This window comes from Hydra vulgaris, chromosome 12, assembly GCF_038396675.1.
Source record: "Hydra vulgaris chromosome 12, alternate assembly HydraT2T_AEP".
NCBI lineage: Eukaryota > Metazoa > Cnidaria > Hydrozoa > Anthoathecata > Hydridae > Hydra > Hydra vulgaris.
This window is the reverse complement of record NC_088931.1, coordinates 32,903,863-32,925,139: the sequence shown is the minus strand read 5'-3', so window position 1 is coordinate 32,925,139 and position 21,277 is coordinate 32,903,863. Positions and strand designations below refer to the sequence as shown.

At 27.0% G+C, this 21,277-nt stretch overlaps 1 protein-coding gene across 1 annotated transcript in view; it reads left to right on the top strand.

Annotated features, from left to right (window-relative positions):
* The window catches only part of LOC100201878 (serine/threonine-protein kinase B-raf), a 64,115-nt gene extending 43,430 nt beyond the window's left edge, over nt 1-20,685 (top strand). The window contains exons 8-18 of the mRNA XM_065812965.1: nt 4,628-4,720; nt 4,946-5,078; nt 6,807-6,852; nt 8,319-8,548; nt 10,126-10,246; nt 10,417-10,678; nt 10,772-10,818; nt 11,155-11,273; nt 11,912-12,043; nt 12,343-12,477; nt 19,567-20,685. Coding sequence (XP_065669037.1) covers nt 4,628-4,720; nt 4,946-5,078; nt 6,807-6,852; nt 8,319-8,548; nt 10,126-10,246; nt 10,417-10,678; nt 10,772-10,818; nt 11,155-11,273; nt 11,912-12,043; nt 12,343-12,477; nt 19,567-19,734 — 1,486 coding nt within the window. The 3' untranslated portion in view covers nt 19,735-20,685. The remainder of the gene's footprint in view (nt 1-4,627; nt 4,721-4,945; nt 5,079-6,806; nt 6,853-8,318; nt 8,549-10,125; nt 10,247-10,416; nt 10,679-10,771; nt 10,819-11,154; nt 11,274-11,911; nt 12,044-12,342; nt 12,478-19,566) is intronic.
* The last annotated feature ends 592 nt before the right edge of the window (nt 20,686-21,277 follow it).

Below are 21,277 nucleotides of genomic sequence, written 5' to 3'. Positions count from 1 at the left end.
AGTAGGTTCAATATTGCAGGCCTACTAAAGAGGTTGTAAACATTAAAATAACGCATATACGATCTTTGTGTTGCAACAATTGACGCTCTATTTTCAAAGTAAAATTCAATTATCTTCACTCCTTGTTCTGTTGTAAACTTATCCATACCAAAAATCTCCAAAGATTATATTTTTTAATTTTGTTACATGCTATACTTTAATGCAACAATGAAAAATATAGTATAATACCTTATATAAATTATATAACTTATATAACTTATAAAAATTATAAGTGACCATAAGTTACTTATAATTTATATAAGTGACTTATGGGCCACCTTGTATTATTTACAATTACAATATAAATACAAAAAATAAAGAAAATAAATAAATATATATTTAAAAAATTTATATATATATATATATATATATATACAGGGGCGTGGTGGCTCCAAAAAGCCCATGCGGGATTTTTATTAAAAGGCCTATCTATGCGGTATTTTACCATATATGCTTGATGTAAAGGCCTATACGAAAAAAAATATGTATATATATATATATATATATATATATATATATATATATATATATATATATATATATATATATATATATATATATATATATGTATATGTATATGTATATATATATATATATCTATATCTCTATATATATATATATATATATATATATATATACATATATATATATATATATACATATATATATATATATATATATATACATATATATATATATATATAGATCTATAGTTTGTTGGCTTTTGGAAGAGCGGAAGGAAAAAAGTGATTCTTACGCCAACACATACGTCACTTTTAATTACTTATGACTTTCGTCCAACATTTTCGTGTTGGACGAAAGTCAAAACTATTAATTTAATTACAAATTAATTGTTATATAAAAAAACCACAAAAACGCAAATTTAATTGACCAGAATGTTTTTAAAAACATTCTGAATGTTTTTAAAACATTCTGAATGTTTTTAACAATATAAACAATGTTTTTATTTTTAATATTTTTAATAAAATGTTTTTATTTTAATTTTTTTTAATAAAATGTTTTTATTTTTATTTTTTTTACTGTAAATCATGCGCGGAGTGTTGCTACATCGACTATCTTATAGCCTGACTCGCAAGGGAGTGCTGCTACATCGACTGACAAATAGCCTGACTCGCAAGGGAGTGCTGCTACATCGACTGACAAATAGCCTGACTCGCAAGGGAGTGCTGCTACATCGACTGACAAATAGCCTGACCCGCAAGGGAGTGCTGCTACATCGACTGAGGGTTTGGTTGGGGCAGGCAGTCTATCATTATTAAAAAAAAAAAATTCCGGTCTTGCATTTTAATTTTTACTTTTTGTCAACAAAATATGGAAAAAACTTTCGGACAACATCTAAGGGTTCTATATATATATATATATATATATATATATATATATATATATATATATATATATATATATATATATATATATATATATATATATATTAATTTTATTTATATATATATATATATATATATATATATATATATATATATATATATATATATATATATATATATAAATATACCTTAAAAACGTGGTCGCTGCATCGTATTGTTACCATTTTTTATTTTGAAGTATTACAAACAATATTAATAATTACAAATCACAAATACAATAATTAATAATTACGAATTACAATATTAATAATTATAAATGTATTACAAACAATATTAACAATTACAAGTGTTATCTCAACTTGCTAGTTAGTATTGATGATTTATTAGAATAAGGTCAGTTATTACATGTATATATATATATATATATATATATATATATATATATATATATATATATATATATATATATGTAATTATATGTTAGTGTTTTTTACAAATAGAGTGCTCAATGTTCTTAAAGAACAGAGTAATAATAAATTAACAAAAAACACTTATCTAACTTTTTTCTTCAACTTTAAGTTTCAGCATTGCTGGATCATCAGGAAGAGTTACTATGGTTAATATGGTTTTACGCTATTTTTAGAAAGTTTTATTTGTGTATTTATACAGTTCATAATTCAAAGTTTGCATCAAACATATCTTCTTTAATTGTACTTTTTGCACAGCCATCATCCTTTTTTAATCTGTCTGAGGACAGAATATTACGGAGTGATTTGTTTATTTATATACAATAATTTAAACTGTATAAAAATAAAAAACTTTATTTATTATTAAACAAGTTTATATTTGTTTCGAAACGTTACAAAAAAGCAAAACATGAGTTCAATACTTATTTATATAAAACTTAATTTAAAATTTAACACCAAAACATTTTTCTTAAATGAATTAAAACGCAATACAATAATTCAATATAATATTTGTATTGCGTTTTAATTCATTTAAAAAAATATTTTGGGGTTAAATTTAAATTAAGCTAATTTAAGTCCAACAATAACAATATGGGTCTGCGGACTGTTTTTAAATTTATTTTGTCAACATTACGACCGTTTATGGGTTCATAATTTTTCTTATGAAAAAAATTTCATAATACGTCTTAAAATATCTAATTTGTTTTCAGAGCACAATTATGCAAAATACTAATATAATTGCGCTCAAAGTTAAAGACTTAAAATCAAGGGATAAATAAAATTTAATTTGTGCAAACATAAATATTGTAAATGATTGTAAAATATATTTAAAATGTAGAAAAAATTAAAACTTGTCAAAAGGCCCTTATTTAGATGAAAAAGTGAAAAGCCCATGCGGGAATCCCGCATAACTTCTGGGGCCACCACGCCTCTGTATATATATATATATATATATATATATATATATATATATATATATATATAATGAGCAGTTACAAGACGAGTTACAAGATTTTTCATTGTTGCATTAAAGTATAGCGTGTAATAAATGTGTAAAAGATATTGCATTTTTATTGTGTTATTTGCTCTTTGCATAGAAATTTAGAACAAGAGAGAAAGAAAAAATGTTCATAATTAAATTTTGAATAAATGAATTTAATATTATGATTGCATAAATTGTCTCTGAATAAAGTTTTTTTGAAAAACTTTAAAATTGTTTACAATAAAAATATATTGTAGTAAATATATTATTTTCCTTTTTATGTTTATACTATAAATATAAAATGAAAAATTACTTTACTAATTAATCTATTGAACAGTTTTAAAATAAATTTTTTTTCAACTTGAAGTTTCACCATTGCTGGATCATCAGGAAGAGAACTCTTCCTGATGATCCAGCAATGGTGAAACTTCAAGTTGTAGAAAAAAGTTAGATAAGTGTTTTTTTACTAATTTATATATATATATATATATATACATATATATATATATATATATATATATATATATATATATATATATATATATATATATATATATATATATATATATATGTATATATATATATATATATATATATATATATATATATATATTTATCTGTCTATATATATATATAGTTATAAAACCGGAGATGGTGTCCGAAAGTTTTTTCAATATTTTGTTGACAAAAAGTAAAAATTAAAATGCAAGACCGGAATTATTTTTTTTTATTAATTGATTGACTGTCTGCCCCAAACAAACCCTCAGTCGATGTAGCAACACTCCCTTGCGGGTCAGGCTAAAAGATAGTAGATGTAGCAGCACTCCCTTGCGGGTCAGGCTATTTGTCAGTTGATGTAGCAGCACTCCCTTGCGAGTTAGGCTATTTGTCAGTTGATGTAGCAGCACTCCCTTGCGACTCAGGCTATAAGATAGTCGATGTAGCAACACTCCGCGCATGATTTACAGTAAAAAAAAATTAAAATAAAAACATTTTATTAAAAAAATAAAAAATGAAACCATTTTATTAACAAAAATAAAAATAAAAACATTGTTTATATTGTTAAAAACATTCAGAATGTTTTTAAAACATTCTGGTAAATTAAATTTGCGTTTTTGTGGTTTTTTTAAAAAACGATTTATTTGTAATTAAATTAATGGTTTTTACTTTCGTCCAACACGTAAATGTTAGATGAAAGTCAAAAGTAATTAAAAGTGACGTATGTGTTGGCGTAAGAATCACTTTTTTCCTTCCGCTTTTCCCAAAGACAACAAACTATAGATCTATATATATATATATATATATATATATATATATATATATATATACATACACACCTTGGAATAGAGAACTTTTTCAGTGTGACAAATAAAATTTGAATGTTTTTTTTTTGGAAAATATTGTTTTAGATATATGCAATAAGAAAATATCAACAAAAAAAGGCTAAAAGTAATTTCCAGTACATTTTTAATTACAACTTCACAAACATGTTCAAATATTTTTAATGGAGAGATCAGATTAAGTCAAAGTTTTGTACAACCAGGTGAAAGCCCAATAAATTATAATTCAATTATAGAAACATCCATAGTGGTTAAACAGAATATTATTGTTTGTATAACTTTTGAAGCTTTTGTTCTGAATAGTATGTAAAAATGTGAGTTTTTTATGGAGTTAATTATGGTGGCCTTTCAGAACTTTAAGGGGTTTTAACTTTGAAGATATTTTTGGAGTTTTTGATTTTTTAATGATTTGTACCACAAAGGTTTTTATGTAAAGATATTTAAACAATTTAGATGTCAAACATGTGGTTACAGATTTCATCAAAAGTGTGCAAAAGAAGTACCTTCATTATGTCAACAAACAGTTCATTATAATGGTTATAAAAGGTGTGGTTTGTTTAGCTATAATTGTTTGATATTGTGGCTTATAGTTACTTAAATTATATAAGATATTTACCTACATGCTAGAAACTCAAATCAAATAATTTATTTGGATATTCTCTTTGAAGTTATTATTTTTGAGATTTTTATATCTATTTAAAATTAAGTAGTTTTATTCTAAATTTATGTAAAAGTTAATAGATAATAATTTGAAACTCTATCTATTAAAAGGCCTAGCAACCAAAACTCCGTAATTTCTCCTATACCTTTGACACCACGACTACTTGGACCTCAAGACCGTGGCCGCTCTCTCTCAGTACCTAATGTTAATACGATCGATCAATCTGCAACAATTGGTATTAATGTAAGGAAGATTTTATTTGTAATAATTCCCCATATATGGTAATAATTTACCATACTTTGCAGGTTTTTTTTGCTTTATTAGTTCAAAAATTAATTGTAAAATAACTTATAAAAAAAATATATAAAATTATTAACTATAAAAAATCATATTAAAATCAACATATAAAAAGATATTAATCAACAAATTAATTCTAGATATGAAACACAAGTAAAGGTCTATTTTTTAAAAATAGACTGCCTAAACAAGTAAAAAAAATCTATAAAAAGAAAAAAAATTATCTGAATATTTGTTAAAGTTTTTAAAAATATATTTATAGATAAAATTTAAACTAGAGCTGTTGTTTTTTTTTTTGTTTTTTTTTTGTTATTATCTTTTAATATTTAAATATTAATTATTATGTGTAAATTTATTGTTGTAAGAAATAATTTCAAAATAATGTCATGCTTTGAGGTGAGCGAGTTATTTTCAAAGGCAACAATTTGTGATGCCAGTAGTTGTAGTGATACCAGTAGTTGTAGTGATGTCAGTACTTGTAGTGATGTCAATACTTGTAGTGATACCAGTAGTTGTAGTGATGTCAGTACTAGTAGTGATGTCAGTAGTTGTAGTGATCTCAGTACTTGTAGTGATGTCAATACTTGTAGTGATGTCAGTAGTTGTAGTGATGTCAGTAGTTGTAGTGATGTCAGTAGTTGTAGTGATGTCAGTAGTTGTAGTGATGTCAGTAGTTGTAGTGATGTCAGTAGTTGTAGTGATATCAGTAGTTGTAGTGATGTCAGTAGTTGTAGTGATGTCAGTAGTTGTAGTGATGTCAGTAGTTATAGTGATATCAGTAGTTGTAGTGATGTCAGTAGTTGTAGTGATGTCAGTAGTTGTAGTGATGTCAGTACTTGTAGTGATTTCAGTAGTTGTAGTGATGTCAGTACTTGTAGTGATGTCAATAGTTGTAGCGCTTTTTCTTATGCATTTTACTATTTTGTTGCTGTAGTTGAAATTTTTAGAAATTTTTTATCGAAGTTATTAAAATAAGTAAAGCTTAAGAATTTTGTGTGTATTCTTAAATACATATAATCAGAACCTATATTTTTTATAGTCTACATTCTTAATAAGTTCATGGTAGTTTTTTTCCAGTTTAACTGCACTAAGCATACATTTTTTGTTGTATTGTACAAATGCATAAAGTACAGTTTTTTTTACATAGACCAACATAGATCATACATTTTGGTTTCAAAGTTGAAATTAATTTGTTTTTTTAGCTTTTTATGTTTTTTTTAAAGCAATTTTTGTGCTAAGAAAGTCTGCACTATTTTTCTCTGTAAATTTTTACTGTGCTTAATAATATTGTAAATTTTCGTCTTTAACTCTGTAAGTAGTTTTATAGATTGTGTCTTATATATAAAATACAATAGTTTAAATTGAATAAGCATTTAGTCTCAAAAAAAAAAAAACTTTTTTCCAGCATTATTAATATCTTTTTTTAAATCTTTAAAAACATGCCTTTTGATATTTCATGTGTTTTGCTTTAGTGGTTAAATTTTAAAAGGTTTTTCATTAAACTACTTTTTTCTTAACTAATTAAAATTTTTAACAACAATTTCAAGTTTAATATTTTATAAAAGTTTATTTTGAAGGAAGAATTTTTACTTTATTTTTAAGGAAGAATTTTTACTTTTTTTAAGGAAGAATTTTTACTATATTGTAAGGAAGAATTTTTACTTTATTTTTAAGGAAGAATTGGCTGAAAACTTTCATCGAAATGACTCAGTAACATCAGGTTTGTTAAAATTTTTCAGTTGATTTGTTTTTTAAACATTCAACAACCAGATATTCATAAATGTTACTTAACTGGAAGAAACTATTTAATAAAATGTTTTTGCCACTATCTTACAAAGTTGTATATATCCCTACACCAACTCAATCTGCAATATATAAAACTTATATTAAAAAATCACAGACAATGCAGCATGATTTTGACAAAACTCTTAAAATAAAACTTAGACTCTTCACTTTGAATTCAAAAACAATTTGAAATTAAAAAACAAATGCAAGTAATAAAAAACTAAATTTTAATGCAAGTATGCAGTAATTTTCCATAACTATAAACTAATTTATAGTTATGGAAAATTATTAACACTATTTAATAGAATAACTAGGGTATTGGACCAACATCAACTGTGGAAAGTTGGTGTAATGATTCAACAGAAAGTGTAGAAAAAGACATTCCTAAACCACAGTATATAGGATGACACCATCATATATTGGATTTAGTTTAAAGGATTCAATTGATCAAAAACTTGGTGAAAAGACAACATCACCTGATATATCTTATGATTTTGTAATTAAAAGTTAGCACAAACAAACACAAGAAGGAGCAAATAATTTTTAAGAAACATTAAAATAGAGACAGTACAGCAATTCCAACACAAAGAAGTAACATTTGTGCTAAAATGGGGGTTAAAATCATGCAAGAAATAAAGTGTAAAATTACTGAAAAAGTCAGTTTGAAGTTTAATTTCTCAAAAAGCGATTTTTTTGTATTGTATTATTCAATTGCTATGTAAAATTTGTGTTTTTTATTATTATTGTCTTAAAAATCAATTTATCAGATTTTTAATATATTGTCATATTTCTCAAACTGTTTTTGAAGTCTTAAAGGATATTTTTGAGATAAAATCATAAATAAATGTACAATGAAATCTTAGTTTAAAAACCGCTTTATGAATTTTTAAGTTTTTTGTTTTTGAATGATTGCTTTTGGTTCGCCCTGATGGGCAAAAATCAACCACGCTTTCAAAATACCTATGGAGTACCAAGAATAAGTTTAAAAAACACCCAATTTAACATGGTCCATCATAAAAAGCCCCCCTTCCCTCCCCCGCCTACAACAACATAACTCAAAAATACCTATTATGCTTATACAAAAAACTAATAATTTTATTGTATAAAAATCCCAAAGAATTATTAAACAAAAAAGTGAACTAATATCCAAGTGTCACCATGAGAAAAATTTTTTTCTGGACAACCACAAACCAAAAGATTAGATTTTTCTAATGCATTTTTTTCTTCTACAGAATTATTTTTCCACAAGAAAAAATCAGATTTTTTACCTGATGATTGCCTTTAGCATGAAACTTATATTTGTAAAAAACATAAAGTTTTATTTATAAAAAATATATATATATATATATATATCTGTGTGTTTATGTATCTATAAATTACATATTATGATTTTGTTTTTAGCTGGTATTATGCATCCGTTTTTAAATCATTTTATCATAAATCAACAACGTATCCCGGATTTAATCTCTCGTGAAACCGGAAATAACAATATTTTTAATTTTTCAACGGTTCTTCCTCAGTTAAGCAATAATCAGCCACATGCTCAAGAGTTAAGTGGTATTCCTGGTTCCCTTTTAAATCCTGCAAGAATTCGTCATCGATCTAAATCACATTCAGATGAGAAGCAAAAGGTTCTTTTTTTGTAATCATTTGTTACAGTACTTATAATAATTTCATTTTTTTTTTCAGTTATATTACTATTTGTTTAAGATCTTGGAATAATTATATAGTGTGATTCTTCAAATCTACTTATTGTGTACTTTAATGAAAATTAATACAGGCCTTGTTAAAAAGTGCTACGCTGTTTGTGTTTTACCTAAAGAAATGGTGGTTTAAATACTCCAATTGAAAACTTTTTTCAATTGGAGTATTTAAACAATCTTTTGAAATAGTTTATGCACAAAACATTAAGCAGTAATTAATTGTTGTAATAAAATATTTTCACTGCAATTAGAAAATAACTTTTTTTTTGTTGATAAAAAACAGATAGTTAAATAAATTTTTTCATACTTTCTGTTTTTAAAAAAAATTTAATTTTAAAATGCTTTGTAATCTATATTTAAATTAAGTTTATTGTTAAATAATAATAAATTTTAATTTATTTTATTAAATATAATTGAAAAAAAATTTTAATTTTAAAATGCTTTGTTTTACAATTTTTTTGTTTCTTAAAATTTCAAACTATGTCGAAGAAATAAAAAATTATTTTTATTAATATTAATTTAAGTTACTTTTATGTTAGTTTTACATTGGACTATTTTGTTTATTTGTTTATAGTTTCGAATCAATAAATTTTTTTCATTCCGTTCCGAAAGTGCTTAATGCTTATAACTGTATATAAATGCATTACCGGACAAACCATAATCAAGCCTGTAGGCAAAATTATTTTAGAGAATTTTTTAAGTAAATTTTGTATAACAAATTTATTAAAAGATTTTTTTAGTTTTAAAATTACTTTTTAAAAACTTTTTTTCATTATTATTAATTTTTTAGATTAATAATAAAATGAACATCAATTAGAAATGATTAACTAGTTTATGAGTAGTAGTGTAGATTTTGTAAAGCCAAAATGTTAAAAAAAAATTGTTTATAGTTTTTTTTTTTTTTCTCTTTGACGGTTAAGAAATTCATCATAAACATTTGCCCCTTCATTTAAAAAAAAACAACTAAATTGTGAGAAAGCAAACATAAGACAATCTTCTGTTAAAAATGTCTTATGAAATAAATAGTATAAGTTTAAATAAGGAAATGTTTTTTAAAATAAAGAAATTCTTTTTCAAGCAACATATTTAAATTTTATTGATAATTTATTTTTTAACATTATTGTTTAATTTAAAGATATTTTAAAAATATTTTATAAAGACATATACTTTAAATGATTTTTAACATGGTTTTAAATTAAGTTTAATTACAAAGCGGTACTTTATATATGCAACTGAGGTAATTTAACTTTTCACAATGTAAATATATATTGAGTAAAGTTACATGTACATCTTTTCTGTTATACAAAAAAATCTTATAACAAGGCCTGTTATATATAATTCAAAAAATATCTATGTATAAATTAGTCTTTATATACATATTTACGCAGTTTCTTTGTTTTGATTATCAATTTGCAATCAGAATTGTTAGATCAAGTTTTGAGGGCTCTGTTACAATAGATTGTCAGTAATGCTTTGTGGAAAAAATGCTTACATTTTTTTTTTAGTTTAAAACTGTCAGTCATCGCGATTCTAATGATGATTGGGAGATTAAGGAAGGTGAAATTCAAGTGGGACAAAGAATTGGTTCTGGATCTTATGGAACTGTGTACAAAGGATATTGGCATGGCAAGCAACATTGTTGTATAATATTTTTATAATAAAAATTGGATTAGGGCATATGTAAAGAAAAAAATTCAAAAATGTTGTGTGCATGTTTTTATGAAAAAGATCAGTTTATTCTTTATTTGAAAAATTATTACTTTATAAAAATTGAGTTAAATATTATAAAACAATAGGAACAGTTGCCGTAAAACAGTTAAATGTGAAACACCCCAACCCACAACAGTTGCAAGCATTTAAAAATGAAGTTGCTGTATTGCGCAAAACACGACATGTGAACATTTTATTATTTATGGGATGTATGTCTGCACCAAATTTATCTATAGTTACCCAATGGTGTGAAGGCTCTAGTTTATATAGACATTTACATGTTATGGACATAAAATTTTCTTTACCGCAACTTATAGAAATTGCTAGACAGACAGCTCAAGGAATTGAGTAGGTTTTATGTATTTTTGTGTAAAGTTATTTCTTTATTATTTTATGAATATAGTTTTGCTTATTAGTATTTAATAAAAAAATTTTATGCAGTTATTTGCATGCAAAATCGATAATACATCGTGATTTGAAATCAAATAGTATCCTTTTCTTTTATAAACATAAAAATGTAATGTATAGATGTGCTTTTATACACATAAAATGTAAGGTATAAATTTTCTTTTATGCTTATAAAAATTTAAGTTATATATTTTCATTTGATAAACATTGAAAGTTATGCAATATGTTTAAGTTTAGTAAATATGTAATTTTCACATGATTCATCTTTTTTTTTTAATGAAGTTTGAAATTCTGCTTTGAAAAAAAATTACTTTGATGTTGCTAAAAAAGGGTTCAAAAAGTTTTTAAAAAAATTTTTTAATAGTTATTTTATTCTCATCCTTTTTTTTTTTTTAATTTCCTTGACTAGCTAATAGATATTTTTTTGCAAGAAGATTACACTGTTAAAGTTGGAGATTTTGGTCTTGCTACAGTTAAAACTAGGTGGAGTGGAGATCATGGTTGTGAGCAACCATCTGGGTCTATTTTATGGATGGTAATTTTTGTTTCCTAGTTCTTAAATAAATGTGGTAGTAATGTGTAGGAGAGAGCTTTTTTTTATAAGGGAGAAGTATATAGTTTATTCCCCACCACATCTTTGATGCTAATGTGCTTAAGTATAATAATGTGTTATTAACTATAATAATGTGGTGGTGGTGTAATGGTAGAGCTCTTGCATCATAAGCCAGAAGTTCCAAGTTCTATCCCCACTATGTCCCTGTTATTATCACTCAACTTGTTTTTTCATGTAATCGTTTTGTTCGTCAAGGTTCAAGTTTCCAAAATGTGAGTTTAACCGCAAAAAAAAAATTTTTTTAAAGCATTATCAACTATAGTAGCCCACTTGGCCTTCAAGAGGTGAATTTAAAAAGAAAGAAAGAAAACTAGGCATAACAGCCTTGTTTGTCAAGTTTTGTTGCTTTGGAGTTATATGGTTAAAAGAAGATCGGTAGCAATAAATTAAAAAAAAAAAAAGAGTAGTCTCCTAAACTACAGTAGCCCTCTTGACCATGGGGAGGTTGGCCATGGGGAGGTGAATAAAGTTTTTAAAAGTTTAGATTTTGTTACTTTTTGTAGATGTTTTAGGTTTTTATATTTTTTGTAAGAAATTAAGCAAGTATTGTAAATTTTAAGGCTCCTGAAGTTATTCGCATGCAAGATCCGAACCCATACACATTTATGTCTGATGTTTATGCATTTGGAATATGCATTTATGAACTTATAACTTGTACATTGCCTTACTCAAATATTGGTAATAAAGATCAGGTAATAGATATTTTTAGTGGTTTTGCTTATAAAAGTTTTAACAAACTGTAGTATTAGATATATTTAATTACATTAAGGTTTAATTATATTTAATTATAAGGTTTAATTATATTAAATTTAATTATATTAATTATATATATAATTAATATTAAGTTAAGAACTATTAATAGTTCTTAACTTAATAGTTAAATAGTTATTAACTTTTATTAAAATAAACATTAAAAAAAATTATTTTTATCAAATTATTTATTAGAAGGTAATTAACAAAACTGTTTTTTACGCTCTACTTTGTTTTGCAGTTGATATATATGGTAGGTCGTGGTTATTTGAAACCAGATTTATCTAAAATTCGCTCAGACTGTCCAAAGGCATTAAAACGACTATGTATAGAATGTTGTACCTTTAATAGAGATGAACGACCATTGTTTTTACAAGTAAGCATTTTTTTTTTCTTGTTAAGCTTTTCTTATCAAACTTTAAAAATGCTTATATTACAATCTTACATTGCAATCAAAAATAAAAGTTTTCTACAATTTAAGGATTTAATCATTATTGATTATTTGTTGTTAGTTTAATCAGTATTGATTATTTGTTGTTAGTTTTGTGGTAATTTTTTCTCTGCTTTCTTTGTGGTTTTTTTTAATCTTTTTTATTTGATTTTTCATCATGCATTTAGTTTTGGTCTTTAAATTTTTAGCGTCATTTCAGTTTCTTTATTTTTCATACCTTTCTTACGTGACATAAAATATTTCTAGCAAGTAACATGTTTTGTATGACCATAAAAAATTTGTTATCCACCAGCTTATTATTACTAGTAAGAATAAGCAGCCATTTAATAGACATTCCATATTTAAAAATAATCATTTTCCATTTATCTAGAAGTAGTTATTATTTGAAGCCATCTAGAAGTTGTTATTATTTGAAGTACTTATACAGTAAAAATTATGATAATTTTATCTACTATTAATGTTTGTCCTCTTAAAATTTTCAAAGTATTAAAAATAATGAAAGTTTGTTTAAAAAAAAAGAATAAAAGGCTGTTTAAAAAATTAAACAAAACAATCTGTTGAAAGTATTTTATAAAATCTTTTTTTTTTTTAAAACATCTTTGCTTCCAACAAGGCTGCAAGCAACCACTAATTAGAGTTGGAAGTTACTGGAAGAGAAAAGATGTAGATTGTAGAGCAAGATAACAATTGACAGACGGCTTAAAGGATTGCAAATTATATGAATCAGAAAAACAAGATGAAGGAAGCGAATTCCAAAGAGCTGATGTTCGAGGAAAAAAACTAGACAAATAAGAGTTTTTGAAGTACTTAGGAACAGTCATAGAAAAAGGATGAGACTTAATTGAATGACGAGTAACACGAGAATGAATTTTGGTAGATGTCACAAGAGACAATAGCTCTTTAGAGAAGTGCTCATTATAGTATTTGTAGAAAAGAGAAAGAGAAGCAACATTACGACAATGTGATAATGCTTGGAGGTTGGCTGCAAGAGCAGGTCCAACTATGTTTACAATGCATATTTGCACCTTGTCCAAAAGAGAAAGCGCATTATTAAAAGATTCGCCTCAGATATGGCAACAGTATTCTATACAAAGCCGGATTTGAGATTTATAGAGATAGAGAATAGAATCCGAAGTAAGAAAGTGTCAAGCTCGATAAAGAGATGCAACCTTAGCAGATGCTAACTTTACAATGGATTTGATATATGGTTTTCAAGAAAGATCCGCTTTAAGGTAGTTGTAAGAGGTACGATAATAGGGGGATTCAGATGATGAAGAAGAATGAGATATTAGTTTTAGAGAGATCAAACTGTGATCAGAAGCACCCAAGGGTGAATGTGGAGAAACTGAGCACTGACTAAGATCAGAAACAAGACATAAGTCGAGTAGAGAAGGTAAATGGTTCGAGTTGTCTGGAAAGCGAGTTGGAAAGTTGACTATTTGAGTTAGGGATTGAGAAAGGCAAAAGTTGTGGGCTGTAATGCCTGCAAAATCACTTACTCTAGAGCCAAGCCATTCAGAGTGGTGAGCATTAAAGTCACCGACAACAACAATATTAGTTGATGGATAAAGAGAGAGGGCTTGGTCAATATGATCAGAAATAACATCAAAAAGAGTGCAGTCTTGAGATGAAGCAGAGCATATAAAACAAAGAGAAAGGCGATAGAGTGAAATGGTGCTAAACGAAAGTACATGAAAGAATAGTCTGTGGATTCAAACCTAGTTTCACAACTAATGGGTGAATTCTTACGAATGTAAATGCCCAGGCCAAGCATGTGACTATTGGAGTCTTTACGAATTAAAGGAAGATAACTATCAACAGTTATCTTCCTTTAATTCGTAAGATGAGACAGCTGAACTCAAGATGAACTTTAAGATGAGACAGTTGAACTCAAATTAGTCTCACAAAGAGCAAGTAGGTCTGGTGAACTTTGCAAGAGATAAGACTCAACAGAAGAAAAGTTACTTTGAAGACCACGAATATTAGTGAATGATGAGGTTTAGGAACTTGGTAATGATGCTGGTTTTTGTGTTTTATAGTTTTTGGTACTTTATTCATTTTTAAATTTGTTGAAAAACTTGACTCAAAGCATAGATAGTACTCAGAACACTGTTTAATAGCCCAAGCAATTGCCTCATTACTATTAATAAATTCTACGCCGTAACAAAGGGCTCCAAATGTTGCCTCGGCAATGCACACCAAAGGTACAAGCAGGGACTCCATCCATGTGCAACATGGCACTGTTAATACTTTATTATTTTTCAGCTGTTGATGGAGTCAGCCTCTCTGAGAACTACCACAGAGTTCGGGGAATCTGACTACCAGCCGGCCTCAGAACCATAAAACTGAGTTTTAGAGCTGTACCCTCATTAGGAGATAATAGAGTGAGTTGCCTAGTCATAAAAACAAAGACAAAAGCAAAATCCATGCATTGAGTCAAGAAGATCCAGCATTCAACATCCTAAACTGGAAACAATGTAGTAAAAATACATCTGTGCCAGCCTAATAGATGAAGAAGGGGTGCGAGGCTGGTCAACAGATACATTCTGTTTACCTCTTAAGTCTTTTTCTAAGAGGCCTTCTACAAGACAGTAACTGGATGCATTTAACATCTGTCCAAGATGAGTATTTTTATCGAGACACCATCTCTAACCTTTACTAAACTAAGAGCTCCATGGCAGGGTTTTTTTAAGTCGGAGTTGTCATCTCTTAGCCTTTGCCTAAAAAGGCGTATCCTACAAGGCAGCAGGACATGATACAGATTGTACTGGGTTACATGTTACCAGTAGCAGGATAACCTGACCTGACATAAAAGACAGCAAGATAACCTGACCCGACATAGAAATCTTTTGATTGTCTAATAATTTTTAGTAGTTAATTGTATTAAGAACAAGCACCAGTTAAAATAAAATATCTTCTCATATAATAGTTTCACACTTGGTATTTTTAAAGAGATTTTTGATTATTTCTGGTGTTGTTATGTTGTATTTGAAGAAAAACAGAACACCTGGTCAATAAAGAAGTATACTTGTCACAAAATGTTTACATCTAAACATTTAGATTGGATTAAAGTATACTTGTCATGAAATCAAGTGATAGAGATGATACTTATGATGTTTGGGTTTAGGCTTAACCGAAGACTTGTTTTGGGAATATGAAAAATTAAAGAATCAAAAAATTAATTATTAAGACTAATTAGTATGACAAAATTCATATTATTGGTGTTTTTAAACGCACAGTAGGCGAACTCTAATGTTTGCTTAGGTAAAAGTAAGGAAACATGGCATTCGTTTTTCTGTCTTTTTTTTAACAAACGGTCGTATGTTCGTCGATTTGTCGCCCCCTGGAATGGACTACCTAAACTCTTTATTTGCTGGTGCTGGTTGAATTGAATAAGGTAGCCAGACTTCTTTATTTGAATTCTCTGAACAAAATGCATTAGGAAGATCAGTTAATTAGAATAACATAATTAGGACAAAAGTCAGTTTCAGAAAAATATCAGGATTTATTGGGTCAATACCTGTTGTAGCAAAACCACCTAAAATTATTTTGGAAGATATAGCCTGTGAAATAGCAATGTTTAAGATTTTTCAAATATCAGTAGCATAGCAACAAAAAATAGCCACCACCACACACAACCCCCACTCCTGCAAAATTTTAATTTAGACCCCTTAATTACTTTTCTGCTACCCATCCTCCTTTCCCCTTCCTTGACAAAAATTATACATGAAAACAAAACTTTGTTTTTAAATACAGTTTTAATTTAATGAAATAGAAACCGGTATGTTAGTCTATTAGAAAACGCTATGTAAGTCTAGTAAAAAGAAAATCTAATGAAAGTTTTTTTTTTATCTTCATAGCCGCAAATTGGTCTATTACACCTTTTAAATTTAATTGAGCTGCTATTTCTGCTTCAATAGTTATTAGGTTTAGTGCAGACAAAATGGTTTGCACGGTTGTTGTCCTTGAATGTGTTTTAATTCTTTTTAATGTGCTTAAGGATCTTTTTGCAGTTGTCGCACTAATGAGTAATGTTAAGTATAGCATGAGGTGAATGAGCAACTTATGTCAAAATATGTTATTGTCTACATGAGCAACTTATGTCACAATATGTTATTGTCGACATGAGCAACTTATGTCACAATATGTTATTGTCGACATGGGCAACTTATGTCACAATATGTTATTGTCGACATGAGCAACTTATGTCACAATATGTTATTGTCGACATGGGCAACTTATGTCACAATATGTTATTGTCGACATGAGCAACTTATGTCACAATATGTTATTGTCGACATGGGCAACTTATGTCACAATATGTTATTGTCGACATGAGCAACTTATGTCACAATATGTTATTGTCGACATGGGGAAAATGTGGAAATTTTTAATATATGAAATACGGGAATAAAGTGTGGAAAATTTCTCCTAACTTTAACCTTATATTATTTATATAACTTAAGATCATAGTTTCATCAATGAAAGTGAATGTCTTTTTTCATACCAAGAATTTGTAAAGACTTAGAGACAACTGTTTGAATATGAGTGCTCCACTTGAGGTTAGGTGTATATGACTCCAAATTGCGTTCTTTAGTAGAGCTTTTTAGGGTTGGTTTATTATACCTTTTTATTTTGTTTGCTGTTTATTTCGAAATATTTTAATTTTAGCATAAGTTTTTGTGAAGTAGAGAATCAAACGATTTGGCAGTATTCAGATTATATCAATTAACTGGTGAAATGCTATAGAAGACAAAATAATATCAGCAGTCTCTATGAGATTAGTCGTGTATAATTTATGGTGAAAAAAGCCATGTTGATTTGCAGAGAACATATTATTATCATTAATGTGCCTAAAGATTTTGTTCTTAACAAGTATTTTAAAGTTTTTGCAGGGAGGTTAATAAAATAGGTCAATACTTTTAAGCAAGTAATTTATATTCCATTTTTTTTATAGACTCAACTTAAATTTGCTTATTTTCAGAGTGTGGGTAGTATTCCAGAATTATAGGATTTATGAAGGATTTTTGTAAATGGAAAAAAGATTTATAGGGTTTAGATTGGTAAGATTTATAATGTCTGAAATAAAAAAAAACCAAATTGTCATTATACGTTCATTAAATTTTAGTATAACTTTTGTTTAATGATGGAAAATGTTCGGAGCTTTCAAGTGTAAACATAAATTTTAATTAAGAGTTCAGAAAATCAATTAAATTAGGAAGAGCTTCAATAATTCTGCCTAAAGTATCTTTGAGAGAACGAACTCTATCTTTAATTTTTAGTTGTTTGTTAATATATTTGTAGGCGATTTTTATGTTGTTCTGGGATTTTAATACTTATTTTTTATGTGCTTTTTTTGCTTTAAATTTTTTGCTTTTGATTTCAGCTTTTACAAACGATTAAGAAGATTGCAAATTTTTTTAAGTTTATTCTTCTATTTAGTTAAGCAATTGATATACTAAGCGGGTTTTTTTGCTCGGATTAGGTTTTTAAAATGTGAAGTAACCTAAAGATCATAATTTATTTTTTATTTTTATGTTTATTGTTAACTTTTACAGATACTTAAACTTGTTCGAGAAAACTTTAATATAACTGATTAACTTTATGAGACTTAAATACATCAGTTATGTCGATAGCTTCACCGCCACCTCGACGTCCATCTTAGCAATCTTTTTTCTAAAGCGAGTCATTGTTTTAATACAATAATTTTATTATTGTACTTTGCTTTAAAAACATTACGACATCATACTTGCTACTTAATAAAATTGTATATTATTTATGAGTTAATGCAGTTTTTTTTAATTTTTTAGATATAAACAAATAAAAAGTTGCTCACTGTTTGAAGTATTAGTTAAGATTATAATTAAAGTTAAAAAAATAGTCTAAAAAAAATAACTCTCAACTATATAATAATAGCAAAAATTGCTAATGTTGCTATGTTTATATACATGCGTATTATTTTTAAGAGTGATAACTTTTAAAATTTTTTTTAAAAAGGTAGGCTTGGTCCCCTAATAACTCTTCCTCCGCGGCTGCGGGCCCTTCGTTACGCTATTGTATCATATATATATATATATATATATATATATATATATATATATATATATATATATATATATATATATATATATATATATATATATATATATATATATATATTACGCTACTGTATCATATATAGTTTTTGAGTGAATTGTAAACTGTCTTATCTGAGGGTTGCAACCTATGTGTAAAATCGGGTTGAAAGGTAAGCATTGCTTGTCTAATAATTTTTTGCAAAATCTAACCCTTTAATAGTAATACGGTTTTAAGTTTGTCGAGCTGTGATTAATAAGGTTTTTGTATTGCATGCAAAGATATTTTAACGATAGCATTTTTTGTGCACGTTAGAGTTACAAATGTTCTTCTTTCAAATGATGCTCCTACCTGTTTTTATCCTTTGCTAGAAATAAATTTTAGGTTGCTGTACTGTAGTTATTGCTGTTTCGTCCATGTTCCAAATGCCATTTGATGAGTAATTATGAAAAGTTATGCAAGTTGTTGAAAAAATGATGTAACATTTTGCTTATTGAAAATCATTGAAAGTATTATTAAATTCATAAATGCAGTAAACTTTACAAGCTTGCTCTTTTTCATTCTAGTATTTGGGAACTTTTATATTATTTTTAATTACAATCTTTTTTACTTTAGTATGAGTTAACCCAAAATTAATTTAAAATTGTTAGTAAATTATTTTACAAAAAAACATGCTTTGTAGTTATTCTCTCAATTTTTTGTTGCTGATTTATAGATATGTTATTGATCTTTACATCTTTAACAGCGCGCATCATTACATCTGCAGAAGTGTTGTTATTAGCTTTATTATTAGAATTTAATCTAGTTTTTAATTTGGGTTTAAAACTTTTATTAAAAAAATATTTTTTTATAAAATTAATAAACACGACCAATTAATTAAACTTTTTAGTGAGGTTGTTTGAGTTTAAGTTATGTAAGTTTATGTTAATTACTTTTTAGATATGTCGATCTATTGAATCAATTCTTAAAACGCTACCCAAAATTAATCGCAGTACATCAGAACCACTGTTGCATAGGGCTAAGCTTACTTCTGATATGGAAATGTTGTACCCATGCCCCACACCAAGAACTCCAATGCAAGATCCAATGGTCTTTAATTATAGCTAGCAAATGTTTTTTGTTGTCTTCGTCTAAAAATCTGGCTACTGCATATTATTCTAATGCACCTGCAGATTTGCATCACGAATTAACAGGTAGTATGAACTCCACAAGATGGATTGAGGAGCTTCTCTTTACCTAAGTAAAACTGTTTAATGGGCAATAATAATATACGACATCTAAAAACAGTGTATTTAGTGACCTCAAAAGACAAGTTTGCGAACAAATATTTTGATTAAATCAATAAAAAATAACAATTTTATAATGAACTGTGTTGTCGTTTGCATACACAACTTTTAAAGCTTTTATTGCTTCGCGGATGGTAATGTTTTTATTAGAATGTAATCATTCATGCTTCGCGAATAATACAAGAGATTTTTTTTTCTATTTTTTTTTTATTTTGCTGATTGAATCGCGATTTATTTCTTTCTGCGTGGATGGTTTGATTATTTTATCAAATCAGTTTTTTCTAATCAAAATCGATTTTATGGTTTTATGTTATAAATTTGTAAATTTAGATTTTTATTAAACTATTTTTTTCTGTTAATTTTGTTTTGATTGCTTTTTACATTGCATTTAGTAAATTTAAGGATTTCCAGAAGGTTAACGAAAATAATTTTTGAAAAAAAATTATTTCCTGTACGTTTTCCACAGTAAATAAAATACCGTTTTAGGTTTTTTCTTCTTAGTTTTGATATTTTATTTTTTATTTTCAAAAAAGATTAAACATATCTTCTGTTATTTTTCTTGCGCACGCTTTTATGATGGAAACTAGTCAATGGTTTATACATATGTAAATAATTACTTATAAATAAGTTTTTTGTACATTTTTCTTTTATTGTTTACTTCATAAAGATCTTTTGTCGCATAAGTACTCTTTTGTAAAGTTGAACGACGAATTGCAATTTAAATATTGTATATTTTCTGTAATTTAGAGATTAAGACGTAATCTACGATAAATAATTTGTTTTTTCTTTTAAATTTACAAATTGCGGTTTTGTTTTATTTTTATTTATTTTCTACACTAATGGTCTTCCATGAATTACGTTACTATTGGAGGGGGGGGGGGGGGTAGTGGTTTTGTGACTACTCATACGAAACTTGTTACTATTGAGTTATGATGCGGTGACGAAGGGGAAGGGGGTTTAAAACGGTCAAAACAAGACGTAATTTGTGAGCGCTCCTTAGTTGAAGAAAGTTAACTCTTTAAAAAATTTTAAAGTTTCTTGAACATCAAAATGTTAATAGCAGGGATATCCAAATCTGACTCGTGCCCACACCTTGTATTTATCAGATACGTTGTCTCGCCAAACTTAGAAACATTTGTATAACAAAACCGCTCAAAAGTCAAAATATCAAGTTAACATAAAATTATTATCAACATTATTTTTCATAAATTTATTATCAACATTATTTTTCAACCTAAATAATCGCTTCATTAAGTTACGTTGCAAAAAAAATCCCCTCGCTTTTTCTTTTTATCACATTTATTAGTCGGAACGCAGCTGCACGTTGTTATCAGTACTTGAATTTGTGATGTTCACTTATGTTC